Here is a 23,684-nt window from a genome sequence, read left to right as displayed (position 1 = left end):
TTCTGAACGTAGTGCCTTATATCCATCTTTGCATTTAATTCTCCTAATAGTCCCATGAGATAGATAATATCATTAACCCAAATTTATAGTGAAGAATACAGGTTTAGAGAATGGGAGTTATTTCCCAGGATCACTGGCTTTCAAACCCAAGTTCCTCCGACTCCAAAACTGGCACTCTCAACCATTCCATTGCACGGCGCCCTCCTGCCCTGTTTGGACTGGGGCCAGAGGACATTCACTTTACTGGTCATTCTTGGCAAGAGGAGAGGGGTCTCAGTTTCCTCTCTGACATAATAAGAGAGTCAGATTTGCTTATCTTTGAGGGCCCCCCTAACTCTGATTTCTGCTTCCACAGGCAAGGCAAAAAGCTATACTTTGTGTTATCCAAATTGTTTCCTAAAAATATTACCTAAAATTTGTGCTTCAAGTACTTCAGACATCAATTCCTCAGAGGGTAGAGGTCCTTGCTACTGTACCTCCAGGCCCTAGAAACAGCCTGGCCATCAGGTGATTCACTGTGACTCTTCTGATGGTAACTCAGGCCGGAAGATTTACCAGAAAAAGGAGGAGCATTTCTAACTAGTGAGAGTGATTGTAAAAAAAACAAAAAACAAACTATGAGCTCACACTGATTCCCTGTGGGCATTACACTCAGAATCACAACAAAATTCTCCTAAAACACAGGCAGAGGGAAGGGCAAGGTCCCACTTCATGGACTTTGTGCCCTCACCAGCCAGGCGTTCTGAACCAAGGGGTGTGGCTTATTCCAGTAAAGGAGGTGGTTCTTGGGGGCACCTGGCTGGTTTAGCCTGTAGAACATGAGACGGTTGATCTTGGGCTTCTGAGTTCAAGTCCCATGTTGGGCCTAGAGATTATTTTTTAGAAAGGTGGGGAGCACTCTCTGGAAGACTGAGGATGGAGAGGTGGAGGGCAGATCAGTCTTAGATATGGCTGGGTAGAGTGAACAGTGCTATATAAAAGAGAAGTGGGTTAGAAAAGCAGACCACCTTTTGAAATAAGCAACTTTCTTCCTTTTCTATTTCCTCTTGCCCTCACTTTTTTTTAAAGATTTTTTTTTTTTATTTATTTGACAGACAGATCACAAGTAGGCAGAGAGGCAGGCAGAGAGAGACAGAAGGAGGCAGGCTCCCTGCTGAGCAGAGAGCCCAATGCGGGACTCAATCCCAGGACCCTGAGATCATGACCTGAGCCAAAGGCAGAGGCTTTAACCACTGAGCCACCCAGGTGCCCCTCTTGCCCTCATCTTTAGCTCTATTTTCTTTTCCCCCACTATTCTTTGGAGACTAGGGAGAAGTAGATGAAATTGAGGGGAAATTGCTCAAAGGCAAAAAAGATGCAAGAACTTAAACCAACTTTGTCCTCATTCTAGATGGTAAATAGTAATCAGAAAGTTTTTGCTCATGATTTTTCACTATAGAGAATAAATTTCCACCAGACCAATATACTGTCTTTACGAGAATTCTGTTATAATGTCACTAACCTGTATTTAACTGTAGAAAAGATATTCCCATCCTCACCCTGATGACTCAGCCTTGAACTTAAGTCAGGTCTGCAAAAGGGAGATAAAGCTGCAAAAGTCTCCATGGGGTGTGTTGGGGGGGTTCACTTTTTCATCCACATGCAGCTCTTGGATATTGGTTAGTGGCCAAGAGTGAGCTGATGTCAAATGGTTTTCTGATGTTTGCCAGTCCCCAGGGTATCAGGAACACAGCTGGATGGGGAGGATTTCAGCCTAGAGCTCCATCTCCCAGCCCTCTGAAAAAAGTGATCCCATAGCCAGATGGTAGGGATGGGAGTGAGGAAGGCTGGAGAAAGGGAGGATTGGCCAGATTAGCACGTGGTTCCTTCACCAGAGCAGGAGTTCATGCATCAAGGCAGGGCACAGATGGTCTTCCAAGTAATTAGTGAAATTAAATCCCCAGTATTTTTAATCCTTTAAAAAAAAAATGAAGGGAAGATGTGAAAAGCCCTTTGAATCTTTGCTTAGCTAAGATGCTACATCTTGACATTCCTTTCCAGAAGCACTAGGGGTTCTCATCCTCCTTTTTTTTTTTTTTTTTTTAAGATTTTACTTATATATTTCAGATAGAGCAAGAAGAACACATGTGGGGTGGGGGAAACGAGGCAAAGGGAGAGAGAGAAGCAGATTCTTGGCTGAATAGGGAGTTCAGTGCTGGGCTCAATCCCAGGACCCTGAGATCATGACCTGAGCTGAAGGCAGGTGCTTAACCAACTGAGCCACCCAGACATCCCCTCATCTTCCTTTTTTACAATTTCCTGAATCATTGTTGTCTTATTTTGTTTTGCTTTGCTTTGTTTTTTAAGTAAACTCTATGCCCAACATGGGGTTCAAACTGGCCACCCCAAAATCAAGAGTCACGTGCTCTACCAACTGAGCCAGCCAGGTACCCTTCCTGAGTCATTTCATCCCTTGCTCTTCTTCTGGGTCCCCACTCTCTCCCATCTGGCTCATATATTAAGGAGAATTGGCTGAAATATGATCTCTTGGCTATAGCCAGAAATTTCTCTCTTATGGGTTCTTGCTGATTATTTCAGCTGAATTCCCATTAACGGTAGAAAAACTCCATTGTCGACATACTCAGTAATGTTACAGCCTGACCTAGGAGTCTTGACTGGTGATTACCACTTGATTTTGACCCCACCTTTAACTAGTTGGAATGGATAACTACCCCGACCCTTAACTATTTATCACTAGAGCTGATTACAAACTCATGGTGACAAGTGTGCAGGATCTGGTTCGAGAAGTACCCTTTGACTCTGGCCAAGGAGAGGGGACTTTACAAAGGACAGGATTAAGCTCCGTTGATTAAGCCGCTACCTTCAGCTCAGGTCATGACCCCAGGATTCTGGGATGGAGCCCTGTATCAGGCTCCTTGCTTAGCAGGGAGCCTGCTTCTCCCTCTGCCTGCCACTCCCTCTGCCTGCCACTCCCTCTGTTTGTGCACTCTCTCTCTCAAATAAATAAAATCTTTGAAACAAAACAAAAACAAACAAACAAAAAGGACAGGAGAGATAAATGATCTTAGCTGAGCTACCTGTGTGTAGAATGAACTTCCCAGAGTGTGATGGGTCTTCGTATTTTATGAGGGTTTTTTTTTGTTTGTTTGTTTTTTGTTTTTTAAGTAATCTCTACATCCATCGTGGGGCTTGAACTCACAACCCCAAAGTCAGGAGTCGCATGCTCTTCTGACTGAGCCAGCCAGGTGCCCCCGGGCCTTTGTGAGTATTGATCGCATCACTACAGAGGGTGAATGATGCCCTAACAGTGTGATATGGGGGAAAATTGGATGGCAATTGATAAGGTTTCAGTCCTGCCTCTGCCAGTAACCCATTATGTGTTTTATGGAAATTGCCTCACTTCTTTGACCTGCTCCGTTTCCGACCTGGGCCGGTTCACCCCTCCTTAGGCAACCTGGTGGTCCCCTGCTCCCGGGAGGTCACCATATTGATGCCGAACTTAGTGCGGACACCCGATCGGCAGGCATAGCGCACTACAGCCCAGAACTCCTGGGCTCAAGCGATCCTCCTGCCTCAGCCTCCCGAGTAGCTGGGACTACAGGCGCGCGCCACCGCGCCCGGCGCCTCACTTCTTTGAACCTCAAATCCCTCCTCTTTAGAATAGGGATAATAGTGTTCAGAGATTTTGAAAGGCTCAAGTAGAAGAAGTGCTGTGATATTTTGAAAAAGCATAGGGGCACCTGGGTGGCTCAGTCGTTGGGTGTCTGTTTGGCTCTGGTGGTGATCCCAGGGTCCTGGGATCAAGCCCCACATCAGGCTCCCTGCTGCTCCAGAAGCCTGCTTCTCCCTCTCCCGCTCGCTCCTCTTGCTTGTGTTCCCTCTCTCACTGTCTCTCTCTCTGTCAAATAAATAAGTTAAAAAAAAAAAAAAACTTAAAAAAAAGCATAAAGGATTACAAAATAGAATAGAATATGACTTTACCTGTCTTCTCCCCAATCATTCTTTTATATTTTAAATATATGAATGAGTCCCTCACCCAGATGCTTACTCCCAACAGGAGAAAGTTGAACTGGATTATGCAATGATTTCAGAAGGCACCAGGCATGAACTGAAATGGACTTGAAGAGATGTAGATCATTGGGCCATGATTTAACAGGTTCACTGGGGGCATGTGTTCACTCATTCACACAAGTAAGGCAGAAGCAGAGGTCTTCTTTTCTGTTGCTACAACAGCTTGCAAAGGCCTCTGGCCAATTGCTTTATCTAACTACCACGCTGAGCAATCAGGGCGTGCCTGGGTAGGAGAAATGCAGTTGTTGGTCTGCTCTTTCTTTTTTTTTTTTTTTTTTAGATTTTATTTATTTATTTGACAGAGAGATCATAAGTAGGCAGAGAGGCAGGCAGAGAGAGAGAGAGAGAGAGGAGGAAGCAGGCTCCCTGCCGAGCAGAGAGCCCGATGCGGGACTTGATCTCAGGACCCTGAGATCATGACCTGAGCTGAAGGCAGAGGCCTAACCCACTGAGCCACCCAGGCGCCCCTGGTCTGCTCTTTCTGAAGGCTTTGGGATGTTGATTTAGAAGATTTTTAAAACCATCTCCAGGTGACTGGAAACATCATTAACAGGTTAAAATGTAGCAAGTAGCTGGGCTTTTTTTTCCAAACTAGCAAATATTAAGACAGTAACAATAGTCACTATTGGCTAGGATTTGAGAAAATGGGCACTCTCACAAAGTATAAATTAGTAGAATCTTTGGAGGAGGATGTACCCATATCCATTCCACTCCTCCCCAAATTTCACAGCAGAATCAGGCTATGGAAAAGAAGAAGGATATCCGTAGATGCTGAAACCCCATTTTATTATAATTCTGAACATGTTTAAAGCATTTTACAATTTATATATGTGATCTCATATGATCTGCAGTATAGTTCAACATGTACATAATCCTATATCCATTTAACAGATAAAGAAACCACCAAGGTTCAGATTTACCCCCCCCCCGGTTTGTTCAGAGGCTCATTGTTAACAAGTGGTGGAGACAGGATTAAGAACCCTAAATTCCGGGTGATACTTTTTTCCCAAACAAAATGTTCAGGACATAGAGAAAGGAGTTTTTTGCTAGAAGGGACTGACAATAGTTTCTGGAATAAGATAGAGCATAAGTAAATTAAAAAAAAAAAAAAAAAGAAACATTTAGGGGGCGCCTGGGTGACTCAGTCAGTTAAGCATCTGCCTTTAGCTCTGATCCTGGGGTCCAAGGATTGAACCCCATGTTGGGGGGGGGGGTCCCTGCTCAGCGGGGAGTCTGCCTCTCCCTCTCCCTCTGCCCCTCCCCCGGCTCGAGCTCTCTGTCTCTGTATTTCTCTTTCTCTCTCTGATAAATAAATAAAATCTTAAAAAAAAGGGAAAAGAAACATTTGGGTACGCATAGTATATGCCAAAGGTCACTTAGGGAGTTGAGAAATGGTTTTGATGTTCCCCCTGAATTATCAAAACATGTTTGGTTGCAAGTAACAGAAAGTCTACTGAAACTGCAGGAGGTTCCCAGACAGATTCATCAGGGCTGGTTTCTATCTCTTGATTGTTTTCCTCAGTGTTGACTGTATTCTTGGGCTTCCCCATGGGATGGCAAGCTGATTCCAGCAGCTCCAGCCTTGTTTTCTTCTAGTATAGTATAACTCCTGCATTATGAAAGCCTTGTCCCTAATACTTCCAGCTTTGACCAGAACTAGATTATGTATCCAATCCTAGAGTCAAATGGCTACGTCAACTCTAGGCCAAACCATGTGAACTAAAATTGAGAGTAAAATCAGGATTCTGGTATCAAAAGCACAGATACTGTGAAGATCAAAATAATACAAGATCCTGTACGGTAATAAGGAGAAGTTAGAGGTTTTGGCGAAAAGAAAGCAGAGGGTTTTTGTTTTGTTTTGTTTGTTTGTTTGTTTTTTAAAAGATTTTATTCATTTATTTGACAGGCAGAGATCACAAGTAGGCAGAGAGGCAGGCAGAGAGAGATGTGGAAGCAGGCTCCCTGCTGAGCAGAGAGCCCGATTCGGGGCTTGATCCCAGGACCGTGGAATCATGACCGACCTGAGCTGAAGGCAGAGGCTTTAACCCACTGAGCCACTCAGGTGCCCCAAGAAAGCAGAAGTTTTGATGGAAAAAGAGAACATAAGGCATCTGTAATTCCCACATTGAAGACTTTCTCAAATGCCCTTTTACAAAAAGAGAGAAAGCTTTCCAGAAAGAAGACAGTTTCTTTATTCCCTACGAATCCAACTGTCCAAGGAAGGCAATCTCCTCTGCTCTCTGTGACAAGGGAGATGTGCCTGTCCACTGCCTGGCCAGATGCCTACTGCCTTGCTGTGCTGTGGGGAGAGCTTCTGAGGGAGGAAATGGTTTCCATCCTTAGGTCTATTTTACTGGAAGGTGGAATTAGCAGGAAAAACACAGAAGATATGAGTCCATTGATACGTCTAGAGCTAAAAATATGAAACCAGTGGGATATGAAAGAGCAAAGATGTGTGTGTGCGCGTCTATGTGTTAGTATGTGTGAATACATTTATATATAACGACAGGAAAAGGAGGATGGATTAAAAGAAAGGAAGGGAAGGGGGCCCCTGGGTGGCTCAGTTGTTAATTATCTGCCTTCTGCTCAGGTCATAACCCCAGGGTCCCGAGATTGAACCCCATAGCAGGTTCCCCACTCAGTGGAGAATCTGGTTCTCCCTCTCCCTCGGCCCATCCCCCACCTTGTGCCGTTTCTCACTCTGCCTCACTCTCTCACATTAAAAAAAAACAATTTATAAGTATTGTAATAATACACAAAAAGCAAACTTACAAATTTCAGTAAACAATAAGGCCATTTTTTCACCCTGTACAGAGGAATTTTTACCTAACAGTAATGATTTTCTTAAGAGTTAAAAGATGTGAGGTAACTAGGTGGCTCAGTGGGTTAAAGCCTCTGCCTTCAGCTCAGGTCATGATCCCAGGGTCATGGGTTTGAGCCTGGCATCAGGCTCTCTGCTCATTGGGGAGCCTTCTTCTCCTTCTGCCCCCTCATTCCACTTGTTTTCTCTCTCTCAAATAAATAAATAAAACCTTTTTTTAAAAAAAAGGTGCAAAAAATTGCAATGATTAATAAGTAACTTTAACATTAAAAATTTCTCTTCGAAAGGCAGCAGCTGACCCGGAGAAAATACAAACCACAAACAAGGAAAATTTTTATCAACTGTACATATGACAAAAATGTGTTTATATTAAAAAATACTATGGGGGCACCTGGGTGGCTCAGTGGGTTAAAGCTTCTGCCTTCGGCTCGGGTCGTGGTCCCAGCGTCCTGGGATCGAGCCCCACATCGGGCTCTCTGCTCGGCGGGGAGCCTGCTTCCTCCTCTCTCTCTCTCTGCCTGCCTCTCTGCCTACTTGTGATCTCTGTCTGTCAAATAAATAAATAAAATCTTAAAAAAAAAAAAATACTATGGGTGGGGTGCCTGGGTGGCTCAGTGAGTTAAAGCCTCTGCCCTCAGCTCAGGTCACAATCCCAGGGTCCTGGGTTCGAGCCTGGCATCGGGCTCTCTGCTCAGCGGGGAGCCTGCTTCTCCCTCTCTCTCTCTCTGCCTGCTTCTCTGCCTAGTTGGAATCTTTGTCTGTCAAATAAATGAATAAAATGTTAAAAAAAAAATACTATGGGTGGGCACCTGGGTGCCTCAGTGGTTGAGAGTCTGACTCTTGATTTCTGCTCAGGTTATAATCTTTGGGTGGAGGGGTTGAGCCCCAGGCTGGGTTCTGGGCTTAGCCAGGAGTCTGCTTCTCCCTCTTCCTTTGCCCCTCCCCCCACACATGTGGGCACTCTCTCTCTTTCAAATAAATAAATAAAATCTAAAAAAAAAAAAAGAAGGAAGGTAAGGAAAAAAGAGAAAGAGACTTTGGCTTCCTAAGTAGGTTTCATATTCTCATGGCCTTTCTTCTCTTCTTTCTGCTTCTCTTAACATATTGACTAGGTAGAGACAAAAACATCAGTGGCTTAATCAAGGTGAAAGTTTCTTCCCCTCCTAGGTAAAAGTCTGAGTTGGTAGACCAAGAAGACTGGTCAGATCAAGGGCTCTGCTACCCAAGGTCCTCCTGGGACTCAATTCTGTCCATCTTGTTACTCCACTGTGGTGTTATTATCCTCATCCACAAGGTCAAAGTTGACTCACCATTACATCATCCCACGGAGAGGAAGAGAAGGCTAACCAGCTTCCTGTTAAAGGTGTGACCTGAGAGTTGCCAAGATCATTTCAGCTGACTTCCCTTTTGGGCCAAAAGATAGTCATATTGTTCGACTCAGCTGCAAAAGAAGTTTAAATCGTAGAATAGCTGACTGCCAAGCACCTAGCTAAGCTTAAGAGGAATCTATTACCAGCTGGAAGATGGGCATATTAGGGAACAATTAGCAGTCACTGTCCTTCACTCTTCTAATCAATGTCAGTTTCTATCCATCGTTCTCCCTTAAAACTCTCTACATCCTTCAAGAATTAGTTTATGTAACCTCTTTTTTTTTCTTTTCTTTTTTTCTTTTTTCTTTATTAGAGAGCTCATGGGAACAGAGGGGAGGGCCAGAGGGGGAGAGAGAGAGAGAGAGAGAAAATCTCAAGCAAACTCCCTGTTGAGCAGGAGCCACCCTGGGCTCCATCTCACAACCTTGAGATTATGACCTGAGCCAAAATCAGGAGCCAGACACTTAAGCAGCTGAGCCACCCAGGTGCCCCAGGATGACCTCTTTTAAGAAGCCATTCAAGATCCTCTTGCTCCACTGAGCTCCCATAAGTCCTTAGACTATATTTTAGTTCAACAGTTTCTCCTACTATTCTTGTTCCTTGAGGGCAAGGGTGAGATCCAAGTCAGATCTCTGACATCTACCACACCTATCACACAATAGGGCCGAAGAAATGATTACTAAATCAGTGAAACTTCCTCTCTTTTATGGACCTTTTGAGAGTAAGTTGGAAATATAATTAGAATGTTGAAAAAATTACGGACACCTGGGTGGCTCAGTTGGTTAAGTGTCTGCCTTTGGCTCAGATCATGATCCCAGAGTCCTGGGATCCAGTCCCACAGTGGACTTCCTGCTCAGCAGGGAGTCTGCTTCTCCCTCTGCCTGCTACTCCCCCTGCTTGTGCTCTCTGACAAATAAATATATAAAATCTTCTTTTTTAAGATTTTACATATTTATTTAACAGAGAGAGACACAGCGAGAGAGAGAACACAAGCAGGGGGAGTGTGAGAGGGAGAAGCAGGCTTCTAACCAAGCAGGGAGCCAGATGTGGAGCTTGATCCCAGGAACCCGGGATCATGACCGGAGCCAAAGGTAGATGCTTAATGACTGAGCCACCCAGACACCCCATAAATAAAGTCTTTAAAAATAAAAAATCACTGCTGTATTTAAGATTTATAGGAATGACATGACCAGAGTCCTGTCTGTACACAAAGATCAACTGACCAAGGACAAAGAAGTTAATGACCTTCCTATGTTTACAGATGTCAATCACCTTTTGATTTCAACCCCCCCATCCCCACTTCTCCCTTTTGCTAATGTAAAAGAAGAAAAGAAGAGTGAATTTCATGCTGAGGAGATACAGTTCTCTGAGACAATAGTCCACCATCTCCCTGGTTTGCTGGCTTTCTGAGTAAAGTTGCTTTCCTTGCTGCAGTATCTTGCTTCTCAACTTGGCCTTTCTTATAGTGAGCAGAACAAGCTTGGACTCAGTACCAAGAGCAGTACTTTTCCATTTTAGGAAATCCTTTTTGGAATTTTTTTTTTTAATTTTTATTTTTTTAAAGATTTTATTTATTTGTCAGAGAGAGAGAGGGAGAGAGAGCGAGCACAGGCAGACAGAATGGCAGGCAGAGGCAGAGGGAGAAGCAGGCTCCCTGATGAGCAAGGAGGCCGATGCGGGACTCGATCCCAGGACGCTGGGATCATGACCTGAGCCGAAGGCAGCTGCTTAACCAACTGAGCCACCCAGGCGTCCCCTTTTTTGGAATTTTTAATTGACTCATTTATTTATTTTTTAAACTTTCCACTAAAAAAATTGGGGGGAGCACCTGGGTGTCTCAGTGGGTTAATGCCTCTGCCTTTGGCTCAGGATTAATGCCTCTGCCTTTGGCTCAGGTAATGATCTCAGGGTCCTGGGATAGAGCCCTGCATTGGACTCTCTGCTCAGTGGGGAGCCGGCTTCCCCCGCCCCCCTGCCTGCCTCTCTGCCTACTTGTGATCTCTCTCTGTCAAATAGATAAATTTTTAAAAAAATTTTTTGTTTATTTTTTTAGTTCTCTCTATACCCATTGTGGGACTTGAACTCATGACTCCAAGATCAAGAGTCACACGCTCTTCGGGGTCAACCAGGCACCCCTAAAGTTTCCTTTTCCTTTTTTTTTTTTTTTTTTAAGATTTTATTTATTTTACAGAAAGAAACACAGGGAGAGAAGGAACACAGCAGGAGGAGTGCCGAGAGGGAAAAGCAGGCTTCCTACTGAGCAGGGAGAGGGAGCCCAGTGGGGGAGGGGTGCCAGGGGCTCCTTGCAGGGTGCAGTGTCGGTGCAGGGCTCCATCCCAGAACCCTGAGATCATGACCTGAGCTGAAGGCAGAGGCTTAACTGACTAAGCCACCCAGGCGTCCCCTCTTCTTCTTCTTCTTCTTCTTCTTTTTTTTTTTTTTTTGAGAGAAAGGGAGAGTGTGGGCAGGAGGGGCAGAGACAGGGCAAGAGAGAATCTTTTTATTTATTTATTTATTTATTTATTTGACAGAGAGAGATCACAATTAGACAAGAGTTAGGCAGAGAGAGAGAGAGAGGGAAGCAGGCTCCCCTCCGAGCAGAGAGCCCAATGCGGGACTCGATCCCAGGACCCCGAGATCATGACCTGAGCCGAAGGCAGCAGCTCAACCCACTGAGCCACCCAGGCGCCCCAAGAGAGAATCTTAAACAAGCTCAACACCCAGTCCTGAGCCTCACAAGGGGCTCAATCTCACAACCCTTTAAGATCATAACCTGAGGGACGCCTGGGTAGCTCAGTTGGTTAAGCAGCTGCCTTCGGCTCAGGTCATGATCCCAGCGTCCTGGGATCGAGTCCCGCATCGGGCTCCTTGCTCGGCAGGGAGCCTGCTTCTCCCTCTGCCTCTGCCTGCCATTCTGTCTGCCTGTGCTTGCTCTCTCTCCCTCTCTCTCTCTGACAAATAAATAAAACGTAAAAAAAAAAAAATCATAACCTGAGCCAAAATTAAAAGTTTGATGCTTAACCAACTGAGCCACCTAGGCACCCCTAAACTTTCCATTTTTATTTTTATTTTTTTAAGATTTCTATTTTTAGTGATTTCTACACCCAATGTGGAGATCGAACCTACAACTCCAAGATCAAGATTCATACGCTCTACTAGAGGCAGCCAGATGGTCTAAACTTTCCATTTTTAAATAATCTTAGATTTATACAAGTTACAAGAAATTACTGAGTTGAGTGGGTAACTCTTGGTTTTAGCTTGGGTCATGATCCCAGGGTTCTAGCCCCACATAGGGCTCTGCACCCAGCAAGGAGTCTGCCTTAGAATTCTCTGTCCCTCTGGACCTTCCCTCACTTGCACGCTCCCTCTCTAAAAAAGGCAGAAGGCAAAAACCAGGAAGCTGGATAATTTACAAAATTTATAATCAGTTCCTGAAGGACTGGAAATTGTCTGTACTTAACACAAAATCCGGGTGCCTGGATGGCTCAGTCGTTAAACATCTGTGTTTGGCTCAGGTCATGATCTCAGGGTCCTGGGACTGAGGCCTACATCAGGTTCCCTACTCAGCAGGAAGCTTGCTTCTCCCTCTGCCCCTCCCCCTGCTTGTGTTCCCTCTCTATGTCTCTCTCTGTCAAATAATTAAATAAAATCTTAAAAAAAAAACAAACCCACAAAGTCCAACAGTGTGCACCAAATTATACATAAAATATAGAAATAGAATTTTTACTCTCAAAGTAGTTGATGCTCTAGATAAAATATTTCAGGTTCTGAAAAAAGAAAAAATACGAAAGTACTAGGAAAATGCTAAAATAAAGACCACTTGCAACTTCAACTGGACCCAGATATTTAATGTGGCAGAACTGAAAATAAACTAGAGCAGAAATCCTGGGTTCCTGTCCTCACTTATCCACTGTCTGACTGCATGACTTGACTTTTTTGGCTTCAGTTTTCTGTAAGAGTATGAATTTAATGAGATGTGCTTTCTCTCTAATATCTTACATCTTTAGTAATCTATGCCCCAGGATCTGAAAAATATTATCATCCACAGGCCTTAGAGACCTCTAACATCTTTACATCACCAGAGAGCAGTTACTGAGTGCTTACCATCTGTCCCTGTTCATGTTCCCATGTCCTCCAGGTCTCATCTTGCTGTTTTTATTATGGTTTGTATGAATTAAAATCCCAAATCCTTTTTCCTAACAGAAACGCTTTCCTCCCAAGTCCTTTGCTAGCAAGGATAGTTAATTAGCTCCAACACATTAAGGGTAGAGTCATACAGGGAATTGTGGCAACATCTGCTTTGTTTGTTCCAAGGAATCTATGCAAATAAACAGGAGGAATTACTGTTACTGAGCATGTATAACATAATTATATTTGTCCAAATATTTTAGACTATGTTCTTGTTATTTATTCTTCCTGGCAAGACCAAGTCAAAGAGAATATAAAAGGTAAGCAGGTCCTGGGTCCCCAGACCATCGATGGACCTCCTTCTGCACATCACATTGTGAGGGAAAGGCTGCAAGGACTGACCTGGAGGGGTGGAAGTAAAGACGATTAGAATTGTCAAGGTTTTTATTTAAAGCTATAAAAATAGGGGCGCCTGGGTGGCTCAGTCATTAGGCATCTGCCTTCTGCTCAGGTCATGACCCCAGGGTCCTGGGATGGAGCCTCACATCAAGTCCCACATCGGGCTCCCTGCCAGTGGGAGGCCTGTTTCTCCCTCTCCTGCTACCCCTGCTTGTGTTCCCTTTCTCGCTGTCTCTCTCTCTGTGTCAAATAAATAAATAAAATATATTTTTTTTAAAAACCATAAAATAGTAAGTTTGAAATCATCTTTATTTTTTAAAAGATTTTATTTATTTGATAGAGACACAGCGAGAGAGGAAACACAAGCAGAGGGAGTGGGAGAGGGAGAAGCAGGCTTCCCGCTTACCAGGGAGCCCAGCCCCATGCAGGGCTCCATCCCACAACCCTGGGATAATGACCTAAACCAAAGGCAGGCACTTTACAACTGAGCCACCTAGGCACCCCTGAAATCATCTTTAAAAAGAACAATATGAGGGCACCTGAGTGGCTCAGTGGGTTAAGCCTCTGCCTTCGGCTCAGGTCATGATTGCAGGATCCTGTGACAGAGCCCTGCATCGGGCTCTCTGCTCAGCAGGAGCCTGTTCCCTCCGCTCTCTTTGCCTGCCTCCCTGTCTATCAAATAAATGAATAAAATCTAAAAACAAAACAAAAGAAAAGAATAATATGTAGGTGCCTGGGTGGCTCAGTCAGGTAAGCATCTGCCTTTGGCTCTGGTTGTATATCCAGAGTCCTGGGATTGAGCCCCATGTTGCCTTGGGCTCCCAGCTCAGTGGGGAGTCTGCTTCTCTCTCCCTCTCAAATAAATAAATAAAATCTTTTTTTAAAAAGATATTTATTTGAGAGAGAGAGAAAGCACCAGCAGGGGGGACAGTCATAAGGGGAGGGGGGAAGCAGACTCCCCACTGAGCAGGGACGCCTGATGTGGGGCTCCATCCCAGGACCCTGAGATCATGAGTTGAAGGCAGACGCTTAACGGACTGAGCTACCCAGGTGCCCCAATAAATAAAATATTAAAGAAAAAAATTTATTGCACGTTGGGGCGCCTGGGTGGCTCAGTGGGTTAAAGCCTCTGCTTTTGGCTCAGGTCATGATCCCAGGGTCCTGGGATCGAGCCCCGCATCGGGCTCTCTGCTCAGCGGGGAGCCTGCTTCTTCCTCTCTCTCTGCCTGCTTCTCTGCCTACTTGTGATCTCTGTCTGTCAAATAAATAAATAAAATCTTAAAAAAAAAAAATTTATTGCACGCTAGATGCCTTCCTGTGTTCTCCTTCCCATTAGTAACCAGTTAGTAAGAGTTAGTAATGACTACCTTCAATTTTTTTTTTTAAGATTTTATTTATTTATTTGACAGAGAGAGAGAAAGAAACCATAAGTAGGGGGAATAGCAGGCAAAGGGAGAGGGAGAAGCAGGCTTCCCTGCTTTGTGGGGAGTGGGGCTCGATCGCAGGACCCTGGAATCATGACCCGAGCTGAAAGCTGATACCTGACCGACTGAACCACCCAGGCGCCCCTACTCTGATTTCTACTACTATGGTATTGGAATATAAGATACCTAGTTGGTCTTTGTTGTGGTTCCTGGCACAAGAGTTCCTAAAACTCTTGTAATTTTCTAAGTGATAATGGTGAAAAAGCGCATCTTTTGCTATTTATAATAAGTCCTTCTCAACCAAACCTGAGTTTATGTTAATGGGGTGACTCAAGATGGTTCCTCAGATAGCTTCAGGATGGAGGCTGGTTGCCAGAGGAACCAACCATGTGATTCCAGGTTTGGAACTTTTAGGCTCAACCCCTCAACCTCTGAAAACGGAAAAAGGAATGGGGATTGAATTAATTACCAAAGGTTAATGATTTAATTAATCATACCTTCATAATGGAACCTCCATATAAACCTTAAACTATGAGGTGTGGAGAGCTTCCAATTACGTGAATATATCCACATGCCATGAGGGAGTGCACCCCAAACTCTACAGGGACAGAAGTTCCTGTGTTCAGGACCCTTCCAGACCTCATCCTATATACTTCTCCATCTGGCTATTCATTTGTATCTTTTATAATATCCTTTATAATAAACTGCTAATAGTATTTATTTTCCTGAGTTCTCTGAGCCATTATAGCAAATTACCAAACCTAATTAGGTCATCATGGGAACCCTCAGTTTATCTACTATTGATTGACATTTGAACTATTTCCTGTTAATGGCTGTTAATAAAACTATGACTATTCTTTTGCCCTTTAGTGGACATAAACACTTATTTCTGTAGTTTACCCAGAAATAGAAGTTCTGGATCATAACGTACGCATACCCAGCTATAGTAGGTACTGCCATAGATTTTTCCAAATTGTACCAATTTATATGCCCACTAGCAATGTATGAGAATTCCAGTCATTCTACCTCCTTACCAATCCTTGGTATCATCAACAGGATTTTTTTTAAGGATTTTATTTATTTAGTTGACAGAGAGAGAGAAATCACAAGTAGGCAGAGAGGGGGGAGCAGGCTCTCTGCTGAGCAGAGAGCTGGATGTGGGGCTCAATCCCAGGACCCTGAGATCATGACCTGAGTCAAAGCCAGAGGCTTAACCCACTGAGCCACCCGGGTGCCCCATTTTTTTGTCTTTTTTTTTAAAGATTTATTTATTTGAGAGTGAAAGGGAGTGAGAGAGAGAGAGAGAGATGGAGAAAGAGCGTGAGTAGGAGGGACAGAGGGAGAAAGAATGGTTGGTTAAGCATCTGACTCTTGGTTTGGGCTCAGGTAGTGATCTCAGGGTGGTGAGATCTAGCCCCACATTGGATTCTTGTGCTCAGAAGGAAGTCTGCTTGAGATTCTCTCTCTGTCCCTCCACACTTGTGCATGCTCTCTCTCAAATAAATAAATCTTTAAAAAAATAATAAAAGAGGGGCACCTGGTTGGCTCAGTGGATGAAGCCTCTGCCTTGGGCTCAGGTCATGATCTCAGGGTCCTGGAATCAAGCCGCTCATGGAGCTCTCTGCTCAGGAGGGAGCCTGCTTCCCCCCTTCTCTCTGCCTGCTTCTCTGCCTACTAGTGATCTCTCTCTGTGTCAAATAAATAAATAAATCTTTAAAACAATAATAATAATAATAAAAGCAACATGGACTTTTAAACTTCGAGGTAAATCTTCATTCCACAGAAATTGTGAGCTCTGCCGAGAGGTTAAACTAGAGCTAGTTCTTAGGATGCCAAGATGAAGTGCACTAACCTTGAGGATGAGCCTGCAGCTTCTGACAGGGGCAGATACCAGGATCCAAGTGTGGCTCATCATGAACCTAGAGATTCTCAAAGGGATTCCAGGCTCTTGCCCAATGGGCTCCTGGGTCACCGAGGGCATTGTGAGGCAAGAAAGAACTGGAACAATAGGCTCAAAAAGGAAGGTGAACCACTTCTGACCCATTCACTCTGTGCATGTCTCTCAAGGGATAGGCCTGACCAAGTAAGATGGGGTTGCCTTTCCCAAGGTGGCATTAGAGATTAGTGGCAGTGCCCACTTGGGATGGCAGAGGACCCTGTCTCAATCTGGTCTTTGTTTCGACTTGGAAAACAAATCCAAATCTTGTAGGCAGAACTTCAGATGGGTCAACAGAACTCCCTGGAGGTATGAGGCCTGAAGCAAGCAGCAGGTAACTGGGCACTACAGCCCGAGGCCGGTCAACCCTAAGCAAGAACATCCTGTTTCCTCAAAGGGTTTCTTTGCCTGAGGAAAGTGGAAGCCAGCAAATTCCTACAAGATCTTCTGAGAATGGAGGCAAGGGTGATCCTGAAGAAGCCCCCTTATCTGACTGACAAGCATCGTCCACTCTTTGTGGTTCAGTATACCCAATCTGCCCTCATTGAGATGTAACCAGCGTCCTGAGTGAGAGGCAGGAAGCGGCAGTCCCCTGCTCCTGTCCTCAATTTAGGACCGCACGGGAGGCGTAAGAAACAGATGAATTAAGGCGCGAGGTCTATTGCAGAAAGCACAAAAGACAGTTTGGCCCGCAGGTCATGAGAATCTAAAGGGAGGCGAGGTTGTAGCTGAGGGAAAGATGATTTGAGGGGCTGTTGCGGTCAGAGCAGGAGAAAGGGTTAGGCGGGGCAGGTTGCCAGCAGGGAGGCAGGAGACTGAGTGGAGAATGGAGCTTGAGGGCTCTGGAGGGGTGGGAAGAGGCCGGAGGCCCGGGGAGCAGTCTGGGCTGGTCATGCCAGGCAGGGCAGGTAGGTACTCTTCAGAGGAAAAGTCTAGCCACGCGGTTGTTGATTCCGGGCCTGACTCCACCTTGCAAGGGTGGGGGAAGGAGGTCCTGCCTCCCCGCACAGAGTCCAGCCCTTGGTGTCAGCGCTCCGTTTGTGATAGGTTCCGGGAAAGTGCGGCGCTCAATAAGAGATAACCAGTGGCAGCTGCCGGGTCAAGGCGTGTGCTGGGAGGCATTCCTTCCCGGAATGAGGACAGTCGTCCTCACTTCCGGGTGCTTGCGGATGGGCAGCCGGGGGTCCGAGGTCGACCTCCAGAACGCAGATCCCTCTGACCCCAGGTCTTCCACCTACATCGGCCATCTGATGACCGTTGGAAATGCGCGGGCCGCCGCAAAACAACTGCCGCGGACTCTCCACTTGCAGGCCCTAAACCCCACCCCTGAAGGCCCGGCAGCGTCTCCGTGGCGACAGGCTGCGAAGTGCGGCTGCGCAAGGGTGACGGAGCGCGGGCGAGGGGGAGGGGGTGTTTTGGTTCTAGCCGCTCCCCGTCCTTTCAGACTCGTTCGTCTGAAAGCTTCTCGTTCCTTCCTACCCTACCCCTTCCCTTTCCCTTACCCGGCCCCAGTCTTCCCTCCCTCCTTTCCCTCTGCCTGCCTTCCCGGGTCCGGGCCGTTTTCCGGGCCTGACGCACAAAAGTGCGCGGCCCCGGGGCCCAGTATATGACCCGCCGTCTTGCTAACCCTCTCTACTCCCGCCCCATGTGGCTGCGGGGCCGCTGCGGCGCTGCCCACTATGGCCCGGAAAGCAGTTAGCAGGAAGCGGAAAGCGCCCGCCTCGCCAGGAGCTGGGAGCGACGCTCAGTGCCCGCAGGTGAGGGCTAAGAGGCCTGGACCCGGGTTATATCACCGAAGCACCCAGAGAGAAATAGGGTTCTAAGGTCGGGGAACTGGAACCGGGGACCGAGGTCTGTAGTCAGAAGTGGGCAAGAGCGGAGCCCCAGCCTTTTGGGACAGGTCCGGGCCCTCGAGAGTTCATAGGAGATCAGAAAAGCCGGAGGAATGAGGAGCTAAAGGGAAACTTGGAAACGAGGCATACTCCGCGAAAGGCCTGCAGCCGGTAATGGGGCTTGAGGGGAAACTAGAATCTTGGCTTTGGAGGAAGAAAACCGACGTCGAGGGGGATCAGGAACAAAACCTCCCAGAAGATACTGGGAGGGAGAGTGAAGTCCCCCTTCCGGGGCCCTGGGAAGTGGAGATGATTGCGTCCCTTATATGGGAAGGGAGTTTCCCTCTGGATACCTCAAGCCCTGAGGTGGGCTTTTTGGTTCTTGGACCTGTATAAAAAACATCAGTTCTCATATATCATCCCTATAACGCTCTCGTTGAACGCGTATTCGGTCTCTGATTTCTCATGCTTCCTACCCCGTTGGTGTTTGGTTTTTCGAATTCTTCAACGGCCTGGAGCCTCAGCCTGGGGACGGGGTCACCCTGATAGCGCATCCCTGGAAGGCCTGGTACCCCATGCTGGCCCCAGCTGCACTCTCCATGCTCCACAGGGAGTACAGACTGAGAGTAAGAAGGGTCCTGGGTAGAGATGTAGCCCAGGTCGGTGTAGTAATTATTTGGTACTTCATTCTGTTCTCTATCAAGGATAACTTAAGGGGCTCTGAAACCTTCAGCCCTAATACAGCTAGTAAACCTTTTGACCTCTTTTCTGCTTCCTTTCCGTTGTCTTTCAGCCCTTGTTTCTCATAGGTAGGTTTGTCTATGAGCAGCATCTTCTCAGTGTTGGAAGAATTAAACTGGACTTGCTATATTCAGATTTCTGTTCTGTTGTAATTGTATTTCTGTTGTATGTAAATCCTACAGGATGAGTTCTTGGTGAGTTCTCTGATACAGAAGGATCCCTTGTTCTGAAGGAAGGTAGCCAAATCCCTAATTTCTAACGTTGCTTTCCACAGTTTGGCTGGGATCACTCATTGCACAAAAGGAAAAGACTCCCCCCAGTGAAGAGATCCTTAGTGTACTACCTGAAGAATCGAGAAGTCAGGCTTCAGAATGAAACCAGCTATACTCGAGTGTTGCATGGCTATGCAGCACAGCAACTTCCCAGTCTCCTGAAGGAGAGAGAGTTTCACCTTGGGACCCTTAATAAAGTGTTTGCATCTCAGTGGCTAAATCATAGGCAAGTGGTGTGTGGCACAAAATGCAACACGGTAAGTGTCTGGGGGGTAAGTGAACCTTATCTAGGGGCTTGGATACATTTTGGCTCTACATGTTGTAGAACCTCTCACTGCTCATTTTCCTATCAGTTTCTTTTGGGAGGAGATCGCCTCACTCTGCTTTCCGTTCCCTCCTGTCTTTTGATAATGTCTTCCTCTCTTTTTGTCCCTTTTTCCACGTCCTCATCTTCCTGATAAATCTTCAGAGGAGTCTGTTTCTTTAGGCCTCTTGCCATACAGCTGTTCCACTGCTTTTAGAGTTTTTTTTGGCCTCAACTTTTTATGTTGCTTTTTAAGTCAGAGATCTTAGAGGATCTTAGAGGAAAGACTTAGGAAAGAATGATGCTCAGGGCATCATTCAGGATACATAAAAGTGGAAACCTAGATCTTATCTGCTAAACTAAGGGTATATATAAAAATATTTTAAGTAGCACTTGGAGAGCACTTTGATGCAGTTGGTTAAGCATCCGACTCTTGGTGTTGACTCAGGTCATGATCTCAGAGTCATGAGATTGAGCCCTGGATTGGGCTCCAGGATTAGCATGGAGTTTGCTTGAGATTCTCTCTCTGTCCCTTGGCCCCTCCTGCTCATGTGCTTGCACTCTTTCTCTAAAACAAATAAATCGTTAAAAAAATATAATAAATTAGGGCACCTGGGTGGCTCAGTTGGTTGAGCAACTGCCTTCAACTCCAGTCATGATTCTGGAGTCCTGAGATCCAGTCCCTCGTTGCTCTCCCTGCTCAGCAGGGGGACTGCTTCTCCCTCCCTCATGTTCAGTCTCACTCATTCTCTCTCTTTCAAATAAATGAATAAAATCTAAAAAAATAAATAAGTAGCACTTCGTTCAGGATAGGAATAACGCAAACCTTTTTTCCCCCCTAAATATTCTCTTTCAGGGAGTAGAATCTAAAGTAGATTTAAAGATACCCTTTAAGAAAGGGAAGAGAATGTGTGTTTGGTGATATATTTCAGGATGTAAATGTTTGTTCTTGGCAAAGTAGCCTCCTGAAAATGATTCAAAAGGGAAGAATTATGTATTACATGAGGAGGAGAGTGTTTTTACACAGAATGAGTTAGAAAATAGCTGTAAGTGAATGAAAGGAAAAATGTATCACCTATATAATAAGCACAATTGTAGGCATAGATAAAATATGTCAATCCAGGATTGGATATTGCAGATATGATTGGAACAGAAGAACACAAATACCATGATGTCAGAGGAACGGCAAGAGGCAGCGCCTGGAGGTGAAAAATGATTCCAAATGAAGCATGAAAAAAGATGGGTTATAAACCCAACTGCTTTCTCTTTTTTCACCTTCGCTTGGGTGGATAGACAAGTTGTGTCATGGTGGTTGGGTAAATTCACCTTAGGAACACATCTTGGATTAATTGAAAGAGAAAAGGTTGCTCTAGATAAAGAGTGTCTTAAGCATTAGAAGTGTTTATAAAGAATACAGGCAAAGATTTAAACATGAGTTTTAAGGAAGGAAATAATAATGGTGGTGGTTGGGGCCCAGCTGGCATTTCCTCTTCTGTTGAAGGTTGCAGCTTATCATACAGAAGCCTTTCAAAACTGAGTAGTGGTAGCAAGCCTCTACAAAACTTCCTTTTCCTAGTCTCTCAGGCCACCACTCATGGTTTAATAGAACTGTTACTATTGTCACTTGAAGTAGAAAAAGAGTCTCCCATTGGAGGACTTCATTATACTTTCCACATATACCATTATAGTGTTTTGCCCAGCAAATGTTGAATTATAAACTAAGTTAATCATAGTCTTCTTCTTGAATTTATTGACCGTGTTTTGAAAGTTTGCATAATGTTAAGTAATAATCTAATGTACTCTTAATACCTACCTCTTTCTGTCTTCCTGTTTCTTCATAACCTAACATGTTTAAGTGAGGTCCTGTTTTCTTTATAATTTGTTTTGTTACTTGCTTAGCTTCCAGAACCAAAGCAGAGAACCAGGAATGCTGCTCTTTGAACTTTGTGACATTTGGCAAATGATTCCCTTATCTGTGCCTTTGTTTTCCCATCAGTAACAGGGGAGTAGTAATATCCAGAACTGAGAAGGTGGCTGTGCACATCTTGGGAAATTCTTGATGTTAGCAATATCATTCTTACACAAAAATAGTAGTGGTGATAATGAATGCAAAGCTTCATTTTTTTAAGAAAGATTTTATTTATTTATTTATTTACTTGTTTGACAGAGACAATCATTGGAAGCTATTTTATAACAAAAGGAGGGGTGCCTGGGTGCTCAGTCAGTTAAATGTCTGCATTCCACTTGGCTCAGGTCATGATCCTGGGATCAAGCCCTGCGTGGGCTCTCTGCTCAGCAGAGAGTTGGCTTCTCCCTCTTCCTCTCCTTCTGCTCCTCCCCCTGCTCCTGCCCATGCACAGTCCCTCTCAAATAAATAAAATCTTTAAAAAAAAATTAATAAAAGGAGAATACTTGAGTACTTTATGGTAAATCACATCTGCATGATATTATGCAGAAATTAACATAATTGTGAATACTAATAGCACACAGCTTTTCTTTCTTTCTTTTTTTTTTTTTTTCCAAGATTTTTTTTATTGGGGCACCTGGGTGGCTCAGATGGTTAAGTGTCAGCCTTCAAGCTCAGGTCATGATCTCCTTGTTCTGGGATACAGCCCTGCATCCCTGCTGAGCAGGGAGTCTACTTCTCTCTCTCTGCCCCTGCCCCCAATGCTTTCTCTTTTTCTCAAATGAATAAATAAAATCTTTTTTTTTTTTTTTTAAGATTTTATTTATCTCTTTGACAGAGAGAAACACAGCGAGACCAAGTACACAAGTGGGAAGAGTGGGAGAGGGAGAAGCAGGCTCCCTGGTGAGCAGGAAGCCTGAGTGGGGCTCCATCCCAGGATCTTGGGATCATGACCTGAGCTGAAGGCAGACACTTAACCGACTGAGCCACCCAGGCGCCCCAATAAATGAAATCTTAAAAACAAATAGGGGCGCCTGGGTGGCTCAGTCTGTTAAGTCTGCCTTTAGCTCAGGTCCTGATCCCGGGGTCCTGGGAGCAAGCCCCGCATCGGCGTCTCTCCCACATCAGGCTCTCCCTCTGCCTGCTCCTCCCCTTGGCTTGTGCTCTCCCTATCTCTGTCAAATAAATAAGTATTTTATTTATTTATTTGAAAGAGAGAGAAACCACGAGTGGTGGGTAGTGAGGAGAGGTAGAGGGAGAAGGAGAAGCATACTCCCCAGTGAGCAGGGAGCCCAAGGCGGGGCTTGATTCCAGGACTCTGGGATCATGACCAAGTCTAAAGGCAGCTACTTAACCAGCTGAGCCACCCAGGAGGCTAAACACACAAAGCATTTGATGCCTTAAATGTAACAAGGCACAAAATTTTTATTTGTTTTTAAATTTACTTATTTTAGCAATCTCTACACCCATCCTGGGGCTGGAACTCAACAGCCTCGAGATCAGTAGTTGCATGCTCCTCTGACTGAGCCAGCCAGGCGCACCAAGATACCAAAATTCTTATCTCTGCTTATTATAGCTATACACAGTTATGCATGCATGTGGTTAAGGACTAAACAGGAACTGGACAAATGAAAAAAACAGATTTGAAAAGAGAGAGGGGACACCTGGCTGGCTCAGTCAGTGGAGTGTGTGCCTCTTGATTCTGGAGATCATGAGTTCAAGACCCATGTTAGACAAAGAGTTTACTTAATAAAAATTTTAAAAAGGAACATTTGGGTAGCTCAGTTGGTTAAATGTCTGCTGTTAGCTCAGGTTATGATCCCAGGGTCCTGGGATTGAGCCCTGCACTGGGCTCCCTGTTCAGTGGAGAGCCTGCTTCTCCCTCTCCCTCTGCCTGCTACTCCTGCTTATGCTCTTGCTTGCTCTCTGTCAAATAAATAAATAAAATGCTTTTTTTTTTTTAATTCTTTTTTAAAAGGATTCGGAGTGCTCTGTCTTGCATTTTATAATTTCCATTATTGTTGATAAAATAATGTTAATAAACTTTTTTTTTTTTAAGATTTTATTTATTGGGGGGCCTGGGTGGCTCAGTGGGTTAAGCCTCTGCCTTCGGCCCAGGTCATGATCTCAGGGTCCTGGGATCCAGCCCTGCATCTGGCTCTCTGCTCAGCGGGAGCCTGCTTCCCTCCTCCCCCTATGCCTGCCTCTCTACCTACTTGTGATCTCTCTCTCTCTCTCTCTCTCTCTCTAATAAATAAAATCTTTGGGGGAAAAAAAGGTTTTATTTATTAGAGAGAGTGAGCACTAGTGGAGTGAGGGGCAGAGGGAGAAGCCAACTCCCTGCTGAGCAGTGAGTCCATTGTGGAACTCGATCCCAGGACCCTGGGATCATGATCTGAGCCAAAGGCAGACACTTAACTGACTGTGCCACCCAGGCACCCTATACTTTTCTTTTTTTTTTTTTTTAATGTTACTTCAAC

At 45.1% G+C, this 23,684-nt stretch overlaps 1 protein-coding gene across 3 annotated transcripts in view; it reads left to right on the top strand.

Moving 5' to 3' along the window:
- Positions 1–16,296: 16,296 nt before the first annotated feature.
- DCAF12 (DDB1 and CUL4 associated factor 12) overlaps positions 16,297–23,684 on the top strand; it is a 28,476-nt gene continuing 21,088 nt past the window's right edge. Inside the window, exons 1-3 of one of the 3 annotated variants that reach the window (XM_032860393.1) lie at positions 16,374–16,458; positions 16,547–16,608; positions 18,997–19,251. In XM_032860393.1, the coding sequence (XP_032716284.1) occupies positions 16,603–16,608; positions 18,997–19,251 (261 nt within the window). In that variant the 5' untranslated portion in view covers positions 16,374–16,458; positions 16,547–16,602. Of the gene's footprint in view, positions 16,459–16,546; positions 16,609–17,501; positions 17,907–18,996; positions 19,252–23,684 lie in introns of those variants that run through there. The other 2 variants (XM_032860392.1, XM_032860391.1) reach the window with 2 other exon arrangements.

Source organism: Lontra canadensis, unplaced genomic scaffold, assembly GCF_010015895.1.
Source record: "Lontra canadensis isolate GAN:19392208 unplaced genomic scaffold, GSC_riverotter_1.0 scaffold19, whole genome shotgun sequence".
NCBI lineage: Eukaryota > Metazoa > Chordata > Mammalia > Carnivora > Mustelidae > Lontra > Lontra canadensis.
Note: the sequence above shows the minus strand (reverse complement) of the source record. Positions and strands in the feature narration are given on the sequence as shown.